Consider the following 17496-nt stretch of genomic DNA (forward strand, 5'->3'; position numbering starts at 1 on the left):
AATTGTATTGAAAAAAAAAAAAAAAAAAAAAAAAAAAAAAAACCTCTGTTTCTCTGCTAAAAGGTAAAACGTAAATGTTTTTGGTAGCATCGTGAATTCCATGTGAATATCATGTGATAATAATTAAAGCATTGTAGGTTTCAAAATACGAATGCTGGCATCTCTGATTATTTATGTACTGATACATGCTTTTATTCATAGTGTGTTACCTACAAGCACAATTAAGTAAATACACAAATACTATCTTCATCACAGGAAAAACATCAAGTGAATGGTAACTATACATACACAAGATGTATATTGTACAGGGTAGTGATTACATTAAGTGGATTATCAAAAGAGATGTTTCTAAAAAAACGATTTTCTACAGTGTAAAAAGAAGAATTTTGCATAATGCACTCTTCTTCATTTTGGTCTAAATGGTGTTACACTGATTGTGATTTTTCATAGTTTATACAAATGTAAACCACATATAGGTACATGGTAGTTTTGTGGGTAATTTCTCTCTGATTTCTACCATACTCACTTCATCTGCTCTCTCTGGGTTCCAGAACATGATGTTACCATGGTTCTGTACACGCGGCACATGAATCGGCTTACCACTGTCTATGGACGCAAAACTGTGAAGAAAAGAAGAGGAAGGTTTATTAGCAGTCAACTATATGTCAAGGGGATTGGCAGGGTTTGATGTAAGTCAGCAATGAAATTGTAAGGGAGGGGAAGAAAGACGTAGCATGGAGAGCAATGAAGAAGGATCACCTTGATGTGACAGCAGACAATGGTGCTTTAAACCTCCACACATTCATCAATCAATGCTGCATGTCCATTTAATCTCTGTTCAACGTGGAATCCATACAATGGATCTACTGTATGAAACCGGGTCAGATGCATTTGAGCTAAAAAGTCAAGAAGAAAGCATGAATACGAAGAAAATTATATATTGAATATAATCTACCTCTGATTTTGATGCATACAATGAAAATATATTCTATGCAAAGATATTTCAGAATCTGCTTATCATCATAGGAGTAAGGGGTCCAGCATGCACTGCACCGACAATAAAGCATACATTGATAGTAAACCTGGGTCTGCCATCAGTACAAATCAACTTTACCTGATTCCTTTCATGTCCCTGAAGAGGACTTTGTTCAGCATGAAGCCAGCATCATCGGGCGTGGCAGCCACGTACCGCAGGCACGTGGGGCCGCGGGTCAGGCTGATGTCGTTGCGCTCCAGGAGGGCGATGTTGGCACTGATGCGTTTTCCACGCCCATGCTGGTCTGCATCCTGTGTATAGTTAGGGCATTGGTTGTATTAATGCCACATGTAGAGTGACACTGCATTTCTTTGTTGGGAGATGGAATAAATACTGTATATGCCATATATTTTGAGGGTTTTATTTTCAGGAATTTTGCAAGTTGGGTGCCATTCCCGAATTTAATAGCACGCCAAAAAAATATTAACCCTGATCTTGAAATAAACACAATGTGCATACGTGCAAGTAGTACACTGCTACACAGTATGTTACAGTGTACATGAACAAAGTGTGTGATGATACAATAAGTCAGGTTTGTAAGTCTTGGTACGCCTCCTGTTTGAATGGATGCACTTCCCGATTTATCCATCCACTGCTGTGCTCCCTAATCATGAATTCAACCATTCATATTATCAGGAAATCCTCATTCGAAAAAAAAAAAAAAAAATTGGACTTGCCAAATATATGGCGTACAGAGTATTCACCAGTATTGTCACCAGTAATACAATCAAGATCACACTCTTTCAATAATGGAAAAAACAATTTCAACAGGAAAACATTTGAATACAAGCCTTAAGTCTTTTTCCAGTCCGTTTCTTTAATTTGTGACTGAAAAAGAAAAAAAATATAGCGTAAAAGATTTGTCTTCATGCCTACCTTGTAGAGAGAGTTAAAGACGCACTTATAGACTGGCTGCATGCTACCTGCACTGGTCTCAGCAGACTGGATGATGGAGGCTAGCCACTTCTTCCTCGCCTGGCCACGAATTCTCTCCTCATAGGATCTCTGAAAGACAGCAAGCCATTAGGAAAATCAGTCTCCAGAAATGGGTGCCATCGATGATGATACTCACCATAGAATGAAATGGTACTGTCAGAGGCACAATGTTTCTTGCACGTCAGTATATATTTCTTTTCATATCAAAGTACATTTATATGACAATGAAATATGTCAAACCATATATTTCAACATGGAGGCAAATGACAATTATATTTCTCTTCAAAAAAAAAAAAAAAAGAAGATGTTATTTGTAGAACAATCTTAAAACAATAAACATTATCCCAGAAATTATGTAAAAAGGATCCAAAGCTAATATGTAGAATATGTCACACTTGAGAGGGGTTTGCATCTTTCATGAAATTCAACATCATGAGATTTGCATTAAAAAAAAAACAAACAAACAAACAAATAAATAATGGTTAAGATTGCTCTAAGAAAAATCAAAAGTTCCATTTGAAAAGAGAGAGAAAGATATAGAGAATTAAGACAACAGATGTTTTACATACACATGTTGCAGGACTGTGAGACTACACCGAGTTTCTCTCGATGCTATTTCTTTTCACTCACTCCCCCCCCCCCCCCAAAAAAAAAAAAAATAAATAAATAAATAAATAAATGAATAAATAAATAAATAAATAAATAAATAAAATAGAATACAGAAGCTCACAGACACACACTAAATAACTCAAAGCCATAATCATATATCAATCTACCATTTAGTCAGCATTCAAGGAAGCCTTAGACTCACCTCCACACTTGTCATGAGGAACTCGATGAGGGGATCGAAGTTGTCCTCCCCACCAGGCAAGAGGGAGCAGACAGCCTCGATGTAGGCCCGGAACTCCTGCTTGGTCAGCCGGTTGTCCAGCTCCTCCTTCTCAAGCTTCTGTTTGGCTGTTTGGCAGAGGACAGAATGAAGTCATTATTCACTAGCTGTGTGTGCCATTTGTCACTCCCCCCCCCCCCCTCCTCCTTTTCTTACTTGTTTTCTTTCTTATAGCTATCATCTCTACTCCATACAACCATTAAAGCAGCAGCAAACTGTGTTTGCGAGCAGAAATCATAATTATGCACAGCTGGCATACTGTAAGTCTGTGCTCAGGGCAAAATACATGTAGTTTTAGCTTTTTTTCATTTCCCTTTCTTTCTCTTCTATTTTTTTTTTTATATCCTTTTTCTAAATACAAAATAGCAAATCATTCTCATAAGTAACATACATGTAGCCACTAGCAGTTTCACACATTGTTTAGAACAGATGCATTTATACTTGTAATGTTCCAGGATTTCTTTACAATCGCTATAACTCTGCCAAGGCTGAATTGTGACACTAAATACACATAGTGTTTTCAATTTCGATGTGTGTCTGCCTGTCTGTTTTACCGGTGCTGTTTTACTGGGAGTTTTTGGTAATATGCGCCATATGCACTCCCTATCACTCAGCCTTTCCTTTAAATGGTCTTTGTTCCTCTGTCTATGATCCACTTCAGACAATCTATCTCTTTCCCACAACCAGGGGTGCACATCCAAATGATATCTCTACAGCAGGTGACTAGAGCTACGTTTCTATTTGAATGTACCGCTTCTGATCTCATAGTTACTAGACACAGTGCAATGCAAACAACAACACACAAAAATGGCCTTCAATATTCACATTACTATGCAATGATTACTGATCATTTTTCTCTGTCATCCTCTAAATTTTCTTCTTCTTTTTCCAGGAAGGGGTGGAAAATCATGAAGAAAATTAAATTGTAATTATTCATTGAAACGGGTAGCCATTGAATATGTCAACCTCAATGTTCATAAACTGTCCACTGACAAATCAAGGCTGTATGTAGTGCATGCTGTTCAAGAAATGAGAGAGCCCTCTATATCCCCTTCCCGTGCTTTGGCAATGCAAAACATCGGGGTCTCATTTCAGAAAAGATGCTAGGATAGCCAATCTTGCTGAAATAGCAGCCTCCTGTAGCAACAGCCAATCAGGAAGTTGGATTCGCGTCAATAGTACGACACTTGGCACTGCAGCAAATGTTGCTATCTTAGTAACTTTTCATGAAATGGAGCCTTGCACCACACATAAAGTCTGCCTTGTAGCAGTTTGGTGCCAGATATTTCTTGTGTTTTTTCTGTTCACAAAACTTCACAGTGGACCTTTACTGTGTGACACGAAGTACATTATCAATGCACTAGCAATCCACATCATACTGTGTGTCACTCCCATTGATAAGGTGTGTGCTGGGCAGGCCAATGCTTTACAAACAAAATGCACTTTAACACTCCTGTGACGCACAGAATGTGAATGAAGAAGTTTTCCCTCCACCAGAGAAGAAAGGGAAAACTCGTAGAAGAGCACATGAAATTGCAGCTTCAAATGTGCAGCAAACTTTGGGGGGAAAAAAAAAAGTTGCAAAAGAGTTTCAAAAGTAGGCATACTAAGTTCCTTGGATCCTTGGGTCAGTTCACAAAAGTAGAACAATTGGGATTAAAACAAAAAAGAACAAAGCAGGCAATTGCACAATGAGGCACTGTGTTAAAGAGCTTGCAACAAATACGAAAGCCTATGATATTTCAAATTCTAATAAAGAAATATTACCTCTTCAGTGTACATAAGTTTCACCACCAACAAATGTATCACTGAAACTACATTATACCAATTCTTATGGCCTAGCTGCCTAGGTGCTCATTAATAACACTGGCATGATGGCAATGCCATACATTTTCAATGAAAAATTCCTCCTTGCAAAAGCTAACTGTGTTAATGTCCTGTAAATGTTGTGACATGGATATTAGTTTCAACAAACAAGAAACAGAAACAAGATTGCACTTTTAACCCTGAAGAGTGTGAGGAAGATACACTAATCAAATAATTCATATTCTTTGTATCATTTAGTGAATTAAAAAAATTATCACAAAATGGCATATTATCGCAATGTGTCAGTTCAAGTAGAAGTTACGTTACTTTTCCTGAAATAGCACCCTCAAACTGTTAAGGTAAGAGTTAATGTCACTTTCTGAATCAGATAAACTGAATATCATTTCATCCTGCCATAAATGAATTCAAAATAGGTCAGCGTTCTGCTAATATTATTGAATAATGGCATTGGGTACTTGATATCTTGTGTTTTTCTACTGTACAATAAATTTTTTTAAAAATGATGCACGAGTTTTTTTTTTTTTTTTCTGACTTCAGTCTTTCTAAACATTTCCCAGCTAATTTGGATTCGTAAGTATTTGGCTTCATTCTCTCATGTTTATCCTCTTCTTGTAAGTTTCCCAGAATGATGTGAAGCTGGTCTAAAATTGAAATACACTGCAGCTTAACTTCTGAGAGTTTTAATTCAGATGTTGGTGGCTATGACTGCCTCACCTTTGGCCATGATCTTTGATTCCATGTTGTCCTTGAACTTGGAGATGATGGAGTGGAACTCTTCCAGGTCCAGGTACCCAGAGCCATCGTTGTCCCACTTGTCGAACAGCTGGTCCACCATCTGGGACCTCTTTGCAGCCTGGGCTTCTTTCCGTGCCTAGTACACATAATTCAAGCCAACAATGATATAGTGATATTAAAAGAGTGATAATGTGTATGTATAGGTCCATGTGGGGGCACTGTGGCATAATGTGACTTTTAATCGAAGGACCCAAGTTTGAATCCAGTCCAATGCTTACGTCCTCAGACGAGATGTTTTTACCTATCATGTCCCTCTCGACCTAGGTGTATAAATGATTACTTGGCAATGCTAGGGCAATAATAATGGCAGAGCCCTCTAGTAGAGCAGTGGCAACACTGAAGAGACTATACTAGATAAAGAAGACCATATCATCATGTCATACCATGATGATGATGATAATAATGTTGACGATGATGATGATGATGATGATGACGATGATGAAAAGGTGGGGAGTATAATGACCATAGTAAAGCCAAGGTCTCCTCTGTGAAAGGTTGCCACTACTCTGCAGGAGGGTCCTGCTATCATTACTACTCAAGAATTGCCAGGCATCTATCTTTACATCTGGTTATAAAATACCTTGTCCACAGACGTTGCATTTTTGATGTTCAGAGCTCTGTAGCCATACCACTCGACAACGCTGTAATACGATAACATCAGACTTCTTTAAAGAATTATTTGTAAATATTGTTGCACTGTACATATGCTAGACCTGAATGTAAGCAGAGTTAAAAAAAAAAAAAGAAAAAAAAGGAGAGTACAGTAGTAGAGTAAAGTTCATAGAGTTATCATTAATGCTGAACCCTTGCAGCCCTTCAAACCCTTCTGGCTCAGTGAGACAAAGGGTTAGAGCGGCTTCATACAGAAAAGGTGTGTATGTACATACGTCAATAGAGCAATCATGGTTCAATACTGACCTTCTGCAGCCGAAGGAACTTCTCCTGCTCTGTCTCCACGTATCCCTCACTGATGAACTTGACAAGGGACTCCACCACAAACTGAGGTGACTCCTCTCCGAGGAAGAGCTCCACTAGCTGGACAAACTGCGAGCTGTTGAGGGCGCTCTCATCGAACGCACTGCCCGTCCTCGATCCGCTCCGGGTCGTGGGCGTCTTGACGGGAGTCTTTGGGCGATCTACATCAGCCAATCGCAAAAATTAGGGGAAATTTTGGATAAAAATTACTTTCAGCAGGTCCAAACGACATGTGTAGCATTAAGTAAAAAATTGCTACTTTCACTCTATTTTGAAATATTACCAACAAACATAAAAATTTCTTCACTATGAGTATATACATAAAAAAAACTTCAAATAGTCCAGTCCACAGGGTTAAGAGCTCATTTTGAAAGGAAAGGCTACATTCTGTTATCACTGATAAAATGCAGAAACATCCCTCTATTCTTGATTTGTGATTCTGAAAAAAAAAACGGAAAAAAAAATTTCAGTCAAAATACACACGCAGGAATATCTACGTACATTGTATATTACAAACTTGTGCATGCACATATTATGTAAAGCAGAACAAGCCTCCAAAAAAAGTCTTTATTTACAACCAACACTGTAACATTATTTCAATGTCTTAATTTTGCCTTGTGCAAACTCTTGTCCTCCTAAACCTCGCTTATGGATATAATAGTTACAAAGTGTTTTTGCTTTTGAGTTAGAGGTTTTCGAGTACTTCTGTTAATTTGCAAAAAAAAAAAAGAAAAAAAAAAACTTCATTAGCAATTAAAGTTAGTAGAGATATTACACAGAGAATGCACTAGTTCAACAGAATAACAATTTGATATCTAGAGGTTTCATGAATATTTCAGTTGTGATGCAAGAAACAATCCATATTGTCCATATAATCTGTCAATAGGATATAAGCGCATTTTTGTTTTCTCTCTCTCTACTGACCATCTGATTTCTCCTCCTTGTGCTTGATGGCATCCTCATGGAAGGACACACTGGTGGACCGGCCAGTGATGGTGTTAGCGGTGGTGGGATGCACAACACCGCCCTCTTTGGCTGACCCCGCTGGAAGCTCTGCGAACTTGTCTAACAGACAAACACAGGAAGGTGGAAATGACAAAATTTAACACAACCTGTCCACAACATTTGACTGGCAACAATTGCTGGTTGAAAGCATGCATCTTTTTCTTCAAACTCTGGCATGATTTCCTTTACTCAATTTTTCTTTTTGTTTCTGGTTTTCTTGCTTTTTCAAGAAGTTGATATAAAATTGTATTGTACATTTCTACTGCATGAATTACATAAAAGAAATCACTTGAATTTCAATTGTTTACCATGGTAACTGCATGGACAATAGTTTCATATAGTTGGAAATCTCCTAAAAAAACAAGAAAAAGAAGTTATGTAATCTTCGTCCAATTTGTTTTCATTGACAACTTAAGGAATCAATGGATGCGACCTATGTTGACTTAAACCTCTTTTTATCAAATGTAATGTTTTAGATATTTTTGAATTGAACAAATATATTATTGGTGTATTTATGTTTTTAAAATTGTATTCCCCCAAGTCTTTCTTCCTTGTTTCAGTTAAATAGTGCTATTCATTCGTATTGTTTGAGAAATCCTCTAAATTATCATTTACCTCTTAATAAAACAAATGTTGGTTTATATTCTGTTTTGTATAGAGGACCTTTAATTTGGAATAACTTGCCACAGCCAATTAGAATGAGTCCATCTCTAAATGTTTTTAAACGAAGATTTAAATTATTCTTATTGGAAAAAGAAAAGTAATCTACACATTCGGGTATTACTCTGTGTTTGTTTGTTGTTTGTTTTTGTCTCTATGTGTCTATTGTAGAATATGTATTTTCAATCTCTTTGGTTTTAATATCTATGCACATTTATTTGTACGATTTAATATGACTTTTATTATAAATGCTTTTGCTATGGTGGTAGCTGCTTATAAAACTTTGTTTTTCTTGCTGTCTCCACATTCTGTTACATTTTTATTGTCAATTTGAATTTATTTACATACCTTGTTTGAATGTTTTTTATCTGTTTGAATGAAATAAACACGAATTGATTGATTGATAATGAAATTTGTAACATGTTTTCTGCCATACCTTGCGCCTGGCTCTGACCCACATCAGCTTGGGCACTGGTATCTCCAGCCGGGACTTGACCTTCAACTTCTCCCCCCTCTCCCGCTGGTGGTTCTGTGGCTGGTTTGCTGTCCTCGCTCTCTGCGGGAGGGGCTGGTTGCTGTTCTTCCACAGCACCAGCAGTCTCCTCACCCTTAGGCTCCTCCCCAGCAGCTACTACGGATTCTGTGGGCTGACTACCAGTCTCTCCGCCAGGAGCTTCAGCAGTTTCTTTGGTTTGTTCGGAAGACTGTCAAGACACAATACAAGTGTACATACATAGAATAAGAAATTGTGTGACAAATCTACTGTACCATTCAACCAAAATAAATGAATAAATACAAATCTAGATCAATCAATGATAAATAGACTTTCAAATAATAGAAGCCAGCAATCATAATAGCAATGAGAAAGTCTTATTTACCTATGTAAATAAATTGATGATAGCAACAATAATGATTTGGTCTTTATCCGGGACAGCCTCTTCAGTGTTAACACCGCTCTACCGCAGGACTCTGCCATTATTATCCCAACATTGTCAGCTACTCATTTATATGCCTTATCAATTATAACATTGTACTCTGCAATAAATGAACATGAGAAGAAAAAAACTGACAACTGTTCACACACTTATACGTCATAGAGAAATGGGTAAAAACACTTCAACGGGTAAAACACTTCAATCATTAAAGTGTGTAGAGCATCCTATAGCATGGAGTTACAATAGAGACGTAGCTCCATGGTTATAGCTTCTTGTCATCACTGCCTATTTCTATCACTCTCAAATACAGGGCATACGTTCAATGAAGAATAGTGATAGAATAGTGTGTCTGACTTGAGAATAGCTTTAAAGAGGAAAGTGGTCGACACGAATAAATCACATTATTCATATCATACATAACAAGAAGCAAAGTAAACCATTTTGACACAGATTCAAGATACATATTGTTCAGTGCTAGGAGAGATCATTTTCACACAGGGAGCTTGACAGGCTGTTAAAAAAAAAAAGGTTGTCAGTTTCAGGGGTAAAAGCACACAAGTAAGCATATTAGTTCAAGCACTGGTCATAATATTATCTGGATACATGCAGCAATCACACTGCAGGAAACTAGGTATAATACAGAAGTAAGAAATTTCCCAATTTCCTCTCTTTTTCTTCTTCTTCTTTAGCAAGGTATGATGACTACATTTCGAATCTTGAAATCAAGCTCCTAAAGGGTATGCTGCCTAGATACAAGCAAACACCTAGTAATGTTTGCTCTGCAGTGCATTATCATAGCTGATCAAGATATGCGACTTACACAGTGTAATCTGCATTGTTGGCACTTAACTACACACACATATTTCACTTCTCATAATACAACCCTACCAAAACAAAACGGGATTTCCCATTCATTTGTTTAAACTTTTTAGTTCTCTTTTGTTCTGTTTTGTTGGTTTTGTTCAGGTCATTCTTCAAGCCTCATACTTTTATTTTTTTAATGGGGAGAGGGAGAATGTTAGAAGGATGTTACAGTCATACACTGGCAGTGCACACAGCAAAACACTTGAATTAGTATCGCTCGGAATTGTGTTCCCATGAAGTCACCAACAGCGGCAAAGCAGTGAGTTCTATGCTATGCAAGAGTAGAAGCCTTAATACACTAGACAGTGCTAGTTACACTAGGGGAAACCAGAGGTGATGCGGTGCAGGAGAAAGAAAACTCAAGATTGAGTGTTAGGCAAGGGAGACAGGTCAATGCAGGAGATGCACACTGCAAGTGCATTCACCTCCGCCTGTTCTTCTTTTCCGCCAGTCTCCATGGTGACTGCTTCGGTGGCTGGAACAACGGTCTCCCCACCCTCTGGCCCTGCCTGGGTCTCTGGCTTGGCATCACCAGCTGGTGCTGTCTCTGCCACCTCCACCGCCTCCTGAGGTGTATCCTCCTTGGGCGCTGCCTCCTCTTGCTCCTGAGGGGCCTCCTGTTTGCTGGCATCGTTTTGGTTTGTGACTTCTTGGCTTGCCTCTTGCACAGCATCAACCACTTCCGATGGTCCATCCTTCTTGTCTTCATCCACTTTCTCCTTCGTTTCACCATCCTCCTGCACATTGCCCTTGTCTTCACTGACGGCACGCTCCTCCACTGTGGGTACCTGTCCATCACTCTTTTGTTCCTCTGCTTTTCCTTCATCACCTCCCTGTTCTTCATCTCCCTTGGCTTTTCCATCCCCTTCTGCCCTGGTTTCCTCGCTCGCTTTCTCTTCACTCTCCACCTGACCCTCATCTCCTTTCTCACCACTCTCTCCTGCCTCTTTGGCCCCCGCACTCTCACCCTCAACAATGCCCTCCTCCCCTGCTGGAGCGGCTTCCCCCTCTGCAACTTCTTGCTTTACCTCGTCCTTCGGCGCGTCTGCCGCCGCGGCTACCCCGTCGGCTTTCTCTGCCGCTGCGGCGTCTCCGTCATCTTTGCCCCCGTCGGCATTTTTCACCGCATCTCCCGGGGCCTCCTGCTCCCTGACGCTTCGCACCGACGCCACGGAGCTCCCTTCAGACATAATGCTCTCTGAATCATCAGTTTCAGTCAGCTCAATAACGGGCCCTGTTGAGAAATTGCAATGTCATGAGCTCATCTGTGTATATATGCAAGGTACAGAATAACTCACATCTGAACTTCACATGGTAAAGAATGCATACACATCTTCGATGATTCACAATATGGAATTGCTTGGTGCGTAGTGCCTATGGTGCTGATATTTCTCTCGCTCTGCCTAATGACCAATATGTAAGATGTTGCCGCCAGACAGCAATTTTACCATCTGTCATATTCTGTCTTCTGTGATACTACACAAAGTGCAAAGATCACAGTGTAAATTACATACCTCAAAAATACATTTGCCTTTCTGAAAGTCATTTCATCATTGTGTACCTATTGAATTTGCTGAGATCAAACCCCAAATAACCTCACCTAAAAGTGGATAGTCACATATTTACAGCTGCAGCTGCATGCTATGTTAAACTGATGACTGCACAGGCAAGACAATGTAAAGCAGATCAGATACAGAAACCTGAACATATCCTGGATTCACATAGAAGCCAAACTTCAATCCCCCATTTCATTTTGACAAACTATGCTGTCTTACATATCCTTTAATACCCACTTTTTTCTGTTATTTTTTTCCCCTGTGCAGTCTGGAATATCTTTTAACAAGAAGCACATTGAACATCTCTTACATTTCTTGGGGTTACGCAGGTGCCGCTTGATGGTCCACGGCACGTTGTCCCAGAAGTTCTCAAACAGGCCCAGGACCCGGTGCCGGTTGACAATACCAACCTCGGCATGGTCGATGTTGCCAAAGAGCTCCGTGAGGATGTCGCGTCGTGCCTCCAGCACTGCAGCGTGCCGGTAGGCCACCGCACACTGGGTAAGGTGCTGCATCAGCGAGTCATACAGATCCGGCGACAGGTTGATGATGTATTGCTTGAGATACTGTAAAGAAATTTTTTTAAAGTCAACACATAATGCACACAATAATTTAAAACCTGCAGAAACCTGGAGAAATGCATACTTCTTATGCTATATCATTAATTGCTGCAAAGAATTAATTTTGCCGCAGCCATTACTTTTCACAATTTGTCCACATATATTCTGACTCAAAGATGCTGTCTGCAAAAGGCATTGCATGAACCAAGATGCTCTTCACAGCAATATGCACGTACTCGCCTCCAAGACATAAACCATAATCACTCTTCCAGCGTCAACCATCAGAATTAGGTAACAGGATGTACTTTCCCTGCATTATAGAACACTGAATGACTGACTGACAAAATGGATTGTTATTTTGGATCCTGGCTAGACATCCCGCTATTGGTATTCAGAGTTTGTTTAATATAACTGGGCTAGGAATACTATTGTCATACTAACACATGAATTACAGCCATAGCAACACAGCCAGCAGTGCAAGAAATGGTTGTATAACCAAACCCAGAAAGGTAGAGTTGCTAGTAGAGAAAACCTTAAAAGCCTCTGTCTGATCATTGAACAGTTATGATCAATATCCGGCATTCAATCTTAGCAAGTCAACACTTCATGAAACAAGCCAGCTGAAACCTTGTATTCAGTATCAATTTGATAACACTATCAACATGCCAGCAGATATCACACTGCTGTGCATACAAGTTACATCACCCTTCACTGTTAGTCAGAAGAGACACAAGACGTGAACTAATTTTTCACCAAGTGCTATCATAGACCACTTTTAAGTCCCGAAACACCGTCATGGCAAAATATTTCCTAATGTGCTAAGCACAGCACAACAAACTTACTCTGGCAAAGCTTTCCTCGTTCAGCTGGTCATCAGTTGCTTCAAGCTTCTGCAGTTCCTCTATGAAGTTGGCAGCTACAAACAAGAGCGGACACAAATGATATCGTAATGAGTGTCAGAATAGAGATGATTTCAATCATCAATTGTGATCCTTCATTGATCAGTTCGGCTTGTTAAAAGTAAATCTCTCAAGAGGGATTACTTGCAAAACCCTTAACAGTTTGCTTGAGTATCACTTGACCAAGCAATAATTAGATGGTACAGTATTGGTGGAGATGAGAATTTGGCTTTTAACTTTTTGCGAGATACCAAGAAAACACTTATGATATAGTACAGAGCATACCATTTTAAGAGAAATTCAAAGTTTATTTGATGAAAATCGGGTTTGGAATGACTAAAACATCCAAAAACAAAGAAAAACAAAGTGATCGTAATAAAGTGTGGGTCCCACACTTTATCAGAATTGCTCTTTTTTTGATATCTCAGCCATTTCAAAAACCAATTTTCATCAAATAAACGTTGAATTCCTCATAGAATTACATATTGCGCTTTCATATTTTATAAGAGGTTTCTCATTATCTCACCAAAAAATGTTAGAAACCTGAAATTAGGTCTAAACCAAAACTATACGATCCCTTTAACGCATACAAAGTGTATTTCAATCCGTGGAAAGGTACATGTAAGCAGTGTATTCAGTCATGAAACTTGTCTCTTTAAACTGATCTTCCAAGTGTTTCAGTTGTTTCTTTATATGCATTCATTTGCCACAAAGAAAAGGAGAGAGAGAGAGAGACTAACAGATGTATGTACTTTGTAATTAAGTAGCTCTGACATTCACATATTTTTCTGAGTTGATGTGTTCTGGATTATGTGGATAAACATACAATGTAAGTTTTGTAGGTTTTACTAGAGTACTGCAGGATTCACACAGGTCACTGACAGTGTTCTACATGTACATTGCATACCACTAAATTCTCTGTCTCCCCTCTTTATCTTTCTACTTCTTTCTCCCTCACATTTTCCAATCTTATAAAAGCCCTGTTCAAATTACAGTGTGGGTCTCCTACAGAAATTTCCACTTCCCAAGCCTTAATTTGCTGAATCAAACAAACAAACTAACAAACCATCATTCAAAGGTTACCTTTCTTGAATTCTTCTGGTAGACTTTCAAGCACATCACAGTATGAAGTGAGGGAGTTCTGAATGGCGCGCTGGGCAACAAGGCCATCACTTTCCAGGAGCCAGTCAGTATAGTGTTTGCGAATTTGTGCCGAGCGACGACTCTTCTCTCGGGTTTTGAGGTTCTCTGTCCGCTCGATCTCCTCGCGTTTTCGCCTTGTTTCTGCCTTAACTCTGGCAAGCCTGTATCATGAGAGTGATAAAAAAAAAAAAAAAACCTCTTGAACATTAGCAGACAAACAGTTTACAACTTTAAACCATTAATTACTTTCCAATAATGAGCACACTGCACATTTTGTATGCCATTTATAACAAATTCTGGTCAATCAGATGGCAGTATGAGCCCATGAAATTGTATACATTGTATGTGCATGAATCTTGCTTTGAACTTTATTGCTTACATATAAGTTATCAAATGAAAATTCATCCCCCCCCCCCAAAAAAAAAGGTTTCTTTAAGAGAATTGTACTTCAAGAGGAGACTTCCAGAAAAGGCTCTCTTCATTGTAGAACCTAGAATATGCTAACATTCCTTTACAGCAACAACCAAAAGAATCAAATAAATAAATATTTATCAGTATGAAACAAACCTGTTATCTTCAAAGGAGAAAACAAACTGTTTGAGTTCATCTGTAACTTCTTGCAGTCCACGGATGTATGGTGATGCCTCTGGGAAGTTGCTGTATCTAGGGTTGTTCCTCATGAGGTACTGTGCCAAGAAATTCAGTGGGTTAAAGTTTGGATCAGCCGCATTCTTTTCCGTCAAATCGCGCCTCTCGGCCTCCATTAAGAGTTTCTCTATGCCCATGATCAGGGTGGGCAATAATTTGTCCAGCAGGTATGCTCTCGCATCAACTGTCATTTCATTTTTATTGAGCCACTCCACAGCCAGAGCGTCGATTGGAATGCGACGAGCAAGCTTCTGCTTTTCTTCCTGAATGCTTTTAATCCGTTGTCTTCTTTCTTCCCTCCGCTCCTTGAAACGTTCAATGATTTTCTGTTCGTGGAATCGCTTCCATCTCCTCACTGCAGTTTTGACAATTGGGCTGAGATACTCATTCAGTTCTTTCTTCTCGCGCAGTGACCGGACAGACGGAGGACGATCGGAGGATGGGGTGGAGCGTGCATTGGAAGATGGGCGGGGCAAAGGAGCATACTTTATGCGACCCCCTGATCCATGTCTACTGTGGGGAATAGCATTGTCAGAAAATCCAACCCTTGATGAAGACCTGGAGCCTGACTGGGATGGTGGTCGGGGCTCTGCGAAGCTGCGACTCCCAGCTGGGCTGACAGCCTGCACTTCAGCCATGATTTATCTTTTGCACAGCCTCTGCAACTTGCTGTAGAGTAACAAAAAAAAAAAGGAAATGTTATCACTCAGAACGCTGGATAGTCATTTTTACTCAATTTACTTGATAATTTCACATCTTTTTTCCAAAAACAGAATGAGTTTTGCAAAGCCGAAGAGGACATCATGGATGATTGGCATAGCTCTACTGTATATCACACTCACAAAATGAATTTCATTGTGACAATCAACAGTTTCACCCACACACACTCATCACTACATCTACACTAACGTTAAATGAGTCTAGACTCTGCTGACAGTTAGATCTAGTAAGTAGGAACCCTCTAACGTTAGATATAATATTCAAATTCCCAGACTCTTTATCTTTAATCATAGTTAGAGCAATAGAGCCTAGAGGGCAGATTTTACGTGACAAAATGTTGCTTTGGATATCCGATATCTTTGAAATTAGATTCAAGTTAGGAATTTATTCATACGTGACCCTGCACCACAAAACAAACAAAAAGTCGCCAGACATGTAATTTTAGTTAAGAGCATATTCTGAAAGGGCAGACTTTAAGCTTTAAAATGACATATTACTCAAATCAAATGGACTCTCCTAACCTATCTAAATATTGGAAAGAGAGCACACACTCAGGAAAAGTGTGAACTGAGAAAAGAGGCTCTGAAGTACAATGTCTATTCAAGCGCTTAATCTTTACCAAGCCTTGCTGGCTGTGTGATGAATGGGTCAAAAAAAAGGATTTAAACCACCGGAGTAACAACAATGAAAGGATTATCAGATTAAACTGAAATTGAGCATGCCTTATATTTAACACATTCTTACCTTAATTAATGTCAACTTTCAAAGTAGTAGCATCATCCTTTCAAAAGTTATAGGTAGGAGTTGAAAGTGAAGAGTGTGTACAAGGTTTTTAAGAAATGAAAAGGGGACTCTAAAGACACACTTAATCACCATGATCACACTATTCTGCCAAAAAATGTTGTTAGGCCTAGAGATAAACTGCTGAAAAACACACTTTCCTGTCTGTTTCATGATCCCAAATTTTAGCATGATGTAGAAGAAGACTTGCTCTTTCAGAAAATATGAAAAAGTTAAGATCGGCTCGGTTGACCCATTTCACCTAGGCCTATTTTCAGTCCTCACACAAAATCGGTGTGTGCGACTTTTTGTTCGTTTTGTGATGCACGGTCACATATTAATAATAGTCGAGCAAGAACTTTTTAAACTCATAAGTAAACTTAAAGATTGATTGTAAAAGAGGACATAACTTGACTGGCATGAGCTTGTGAGGGCACACTCTTTACTGATTCTTTTTCTCTAAAAGACTTTATTCTTTAAAGCTCCTATCATGTGATCACAATGTTAATGTAACATAGAGGCCTACCAATGCAGTTGCAGTTGAATAACTTCCAAATTTTCTGTATCTAAACTCATCACCTCAGATCGTAAATTATTTACTAAATAGGGTCTAGGGCTCTAGATCTATATCGAAAAAGACAACGTGAAAGTGCATTAACAAATCCGGTCATGTAGCATGATGTCTGGACCCTGGTAAAATTGACATTCTACATTAAAACCGTTTACAGGCAAGGCGAACTCAACTTCCAACGAGTGGGACCAACAGTCAACACAGCACAACGACTGCAACGCTCAAAAAAAATGAACCTGTCCTGTATTAGTGTACAGTAGCTGTGGTAGCCTGCCATATACCGAGTAACCAACGTCTGACCACACACATAAACACATTTAAAATTTTAGATCTAGACTCCAGTCTTTACCGTTAACTTCTTCCTTTATTCAGAATGTTAGAGTTGAAGTTCCTTCTCCGTCAGCTGTACCAAAAAGTCACGGTACATTTTGTACACCTACTGTATATCGTCAACTCAATCTAGTTGCTATGGTACGCACCGGTGACCCAGAGCACCATTCACGTCGTCACAATTGTGACCTTTGCTCTTTATGTCCTCGTATAATATTATTGTGTGTGACTGAATGCATTCAGTTTTTTATTTTATTATAGAAATTTTGTTCATTTATACTTATCAAATACTTTTCATTTAAAATAAAATACAATTATTTAAAAATTTAAACAAAGTTTAATATTAGTATTTAGCACAAAAAATGTT

General features: G+C 39.0%; 1 protein-coding gene across 2 annotated transcripts in view; it reads right to left on the reverse strand.

Moving 5' to 3' along the window:
* The window catches only part of LOC140227976 (EF-hand calcium-binding domain-containing protein 5-like), a 38032-nt gene extending 20813 nt beyond the window's left edge, over positions 1–17219 (reverse strand). For both annotated transcript variants that reach the window (XM_072308359.1, XM_072308358.1), the window contains exons 1-14: positions 17149–17219; positions 14648–15397; positions 14021–14241; positions 12881–12954; positions 11789–12044; positions 10951–11156; positions 8560–8827; positions 7383–7523; positions 6402–6619; positions 5403–5559; positions 2784–2929; positions 1913–2041; positions 1115–1287; positions 527–620 (exon numbers count right to left, since the gene is read on the reverse strand). In XM_072308359.1, the coding sequence (XP_072164460.1) occupies positions 527–620; positions 1115–1287; positions 1913–2041; positions 2784–2929; positions 5403–5559; positions 6402–6619; positions 7383–7523; positions 8560–8827; positions 10951–11156; positions 11789–12044; positions 12881–12954; positions 14021–14241; positions 14648–15366 (2802 nt within the window). In that variant the 5' untranslated portion in view covers positions 15367–15397; positions 17149–17219. The remainder of the gene's footprint in view (positions 1–526; positions 621–1114; positions 1288–1912; positions 2042–2783; positions 2930–5402; positions 5560–6401; positions 6620–7382; positions 7524–8559; positions 8828–10950; positions 11157–11788; positions 12045–12880; positions 12955–14020; positions 14242–14647; positions 15398–17148) is intronic.
* Positions 17220–17496: the final 277 nt, after the last annotated feature.

This window comes from Diadema setosum, chromosome 4 (genome assembly GCF_964275005.1).
Source record: "Diadema setosum chromosome 4, eeDiaSeto1, whole genome shotgun sequence".
NCBI classification, from domain to species: Eukaryota; Metazoa; Echinodermata; class Echinoidea; order Diadematoida; family Diadematidae; genus Diadema; species Diadema setosum.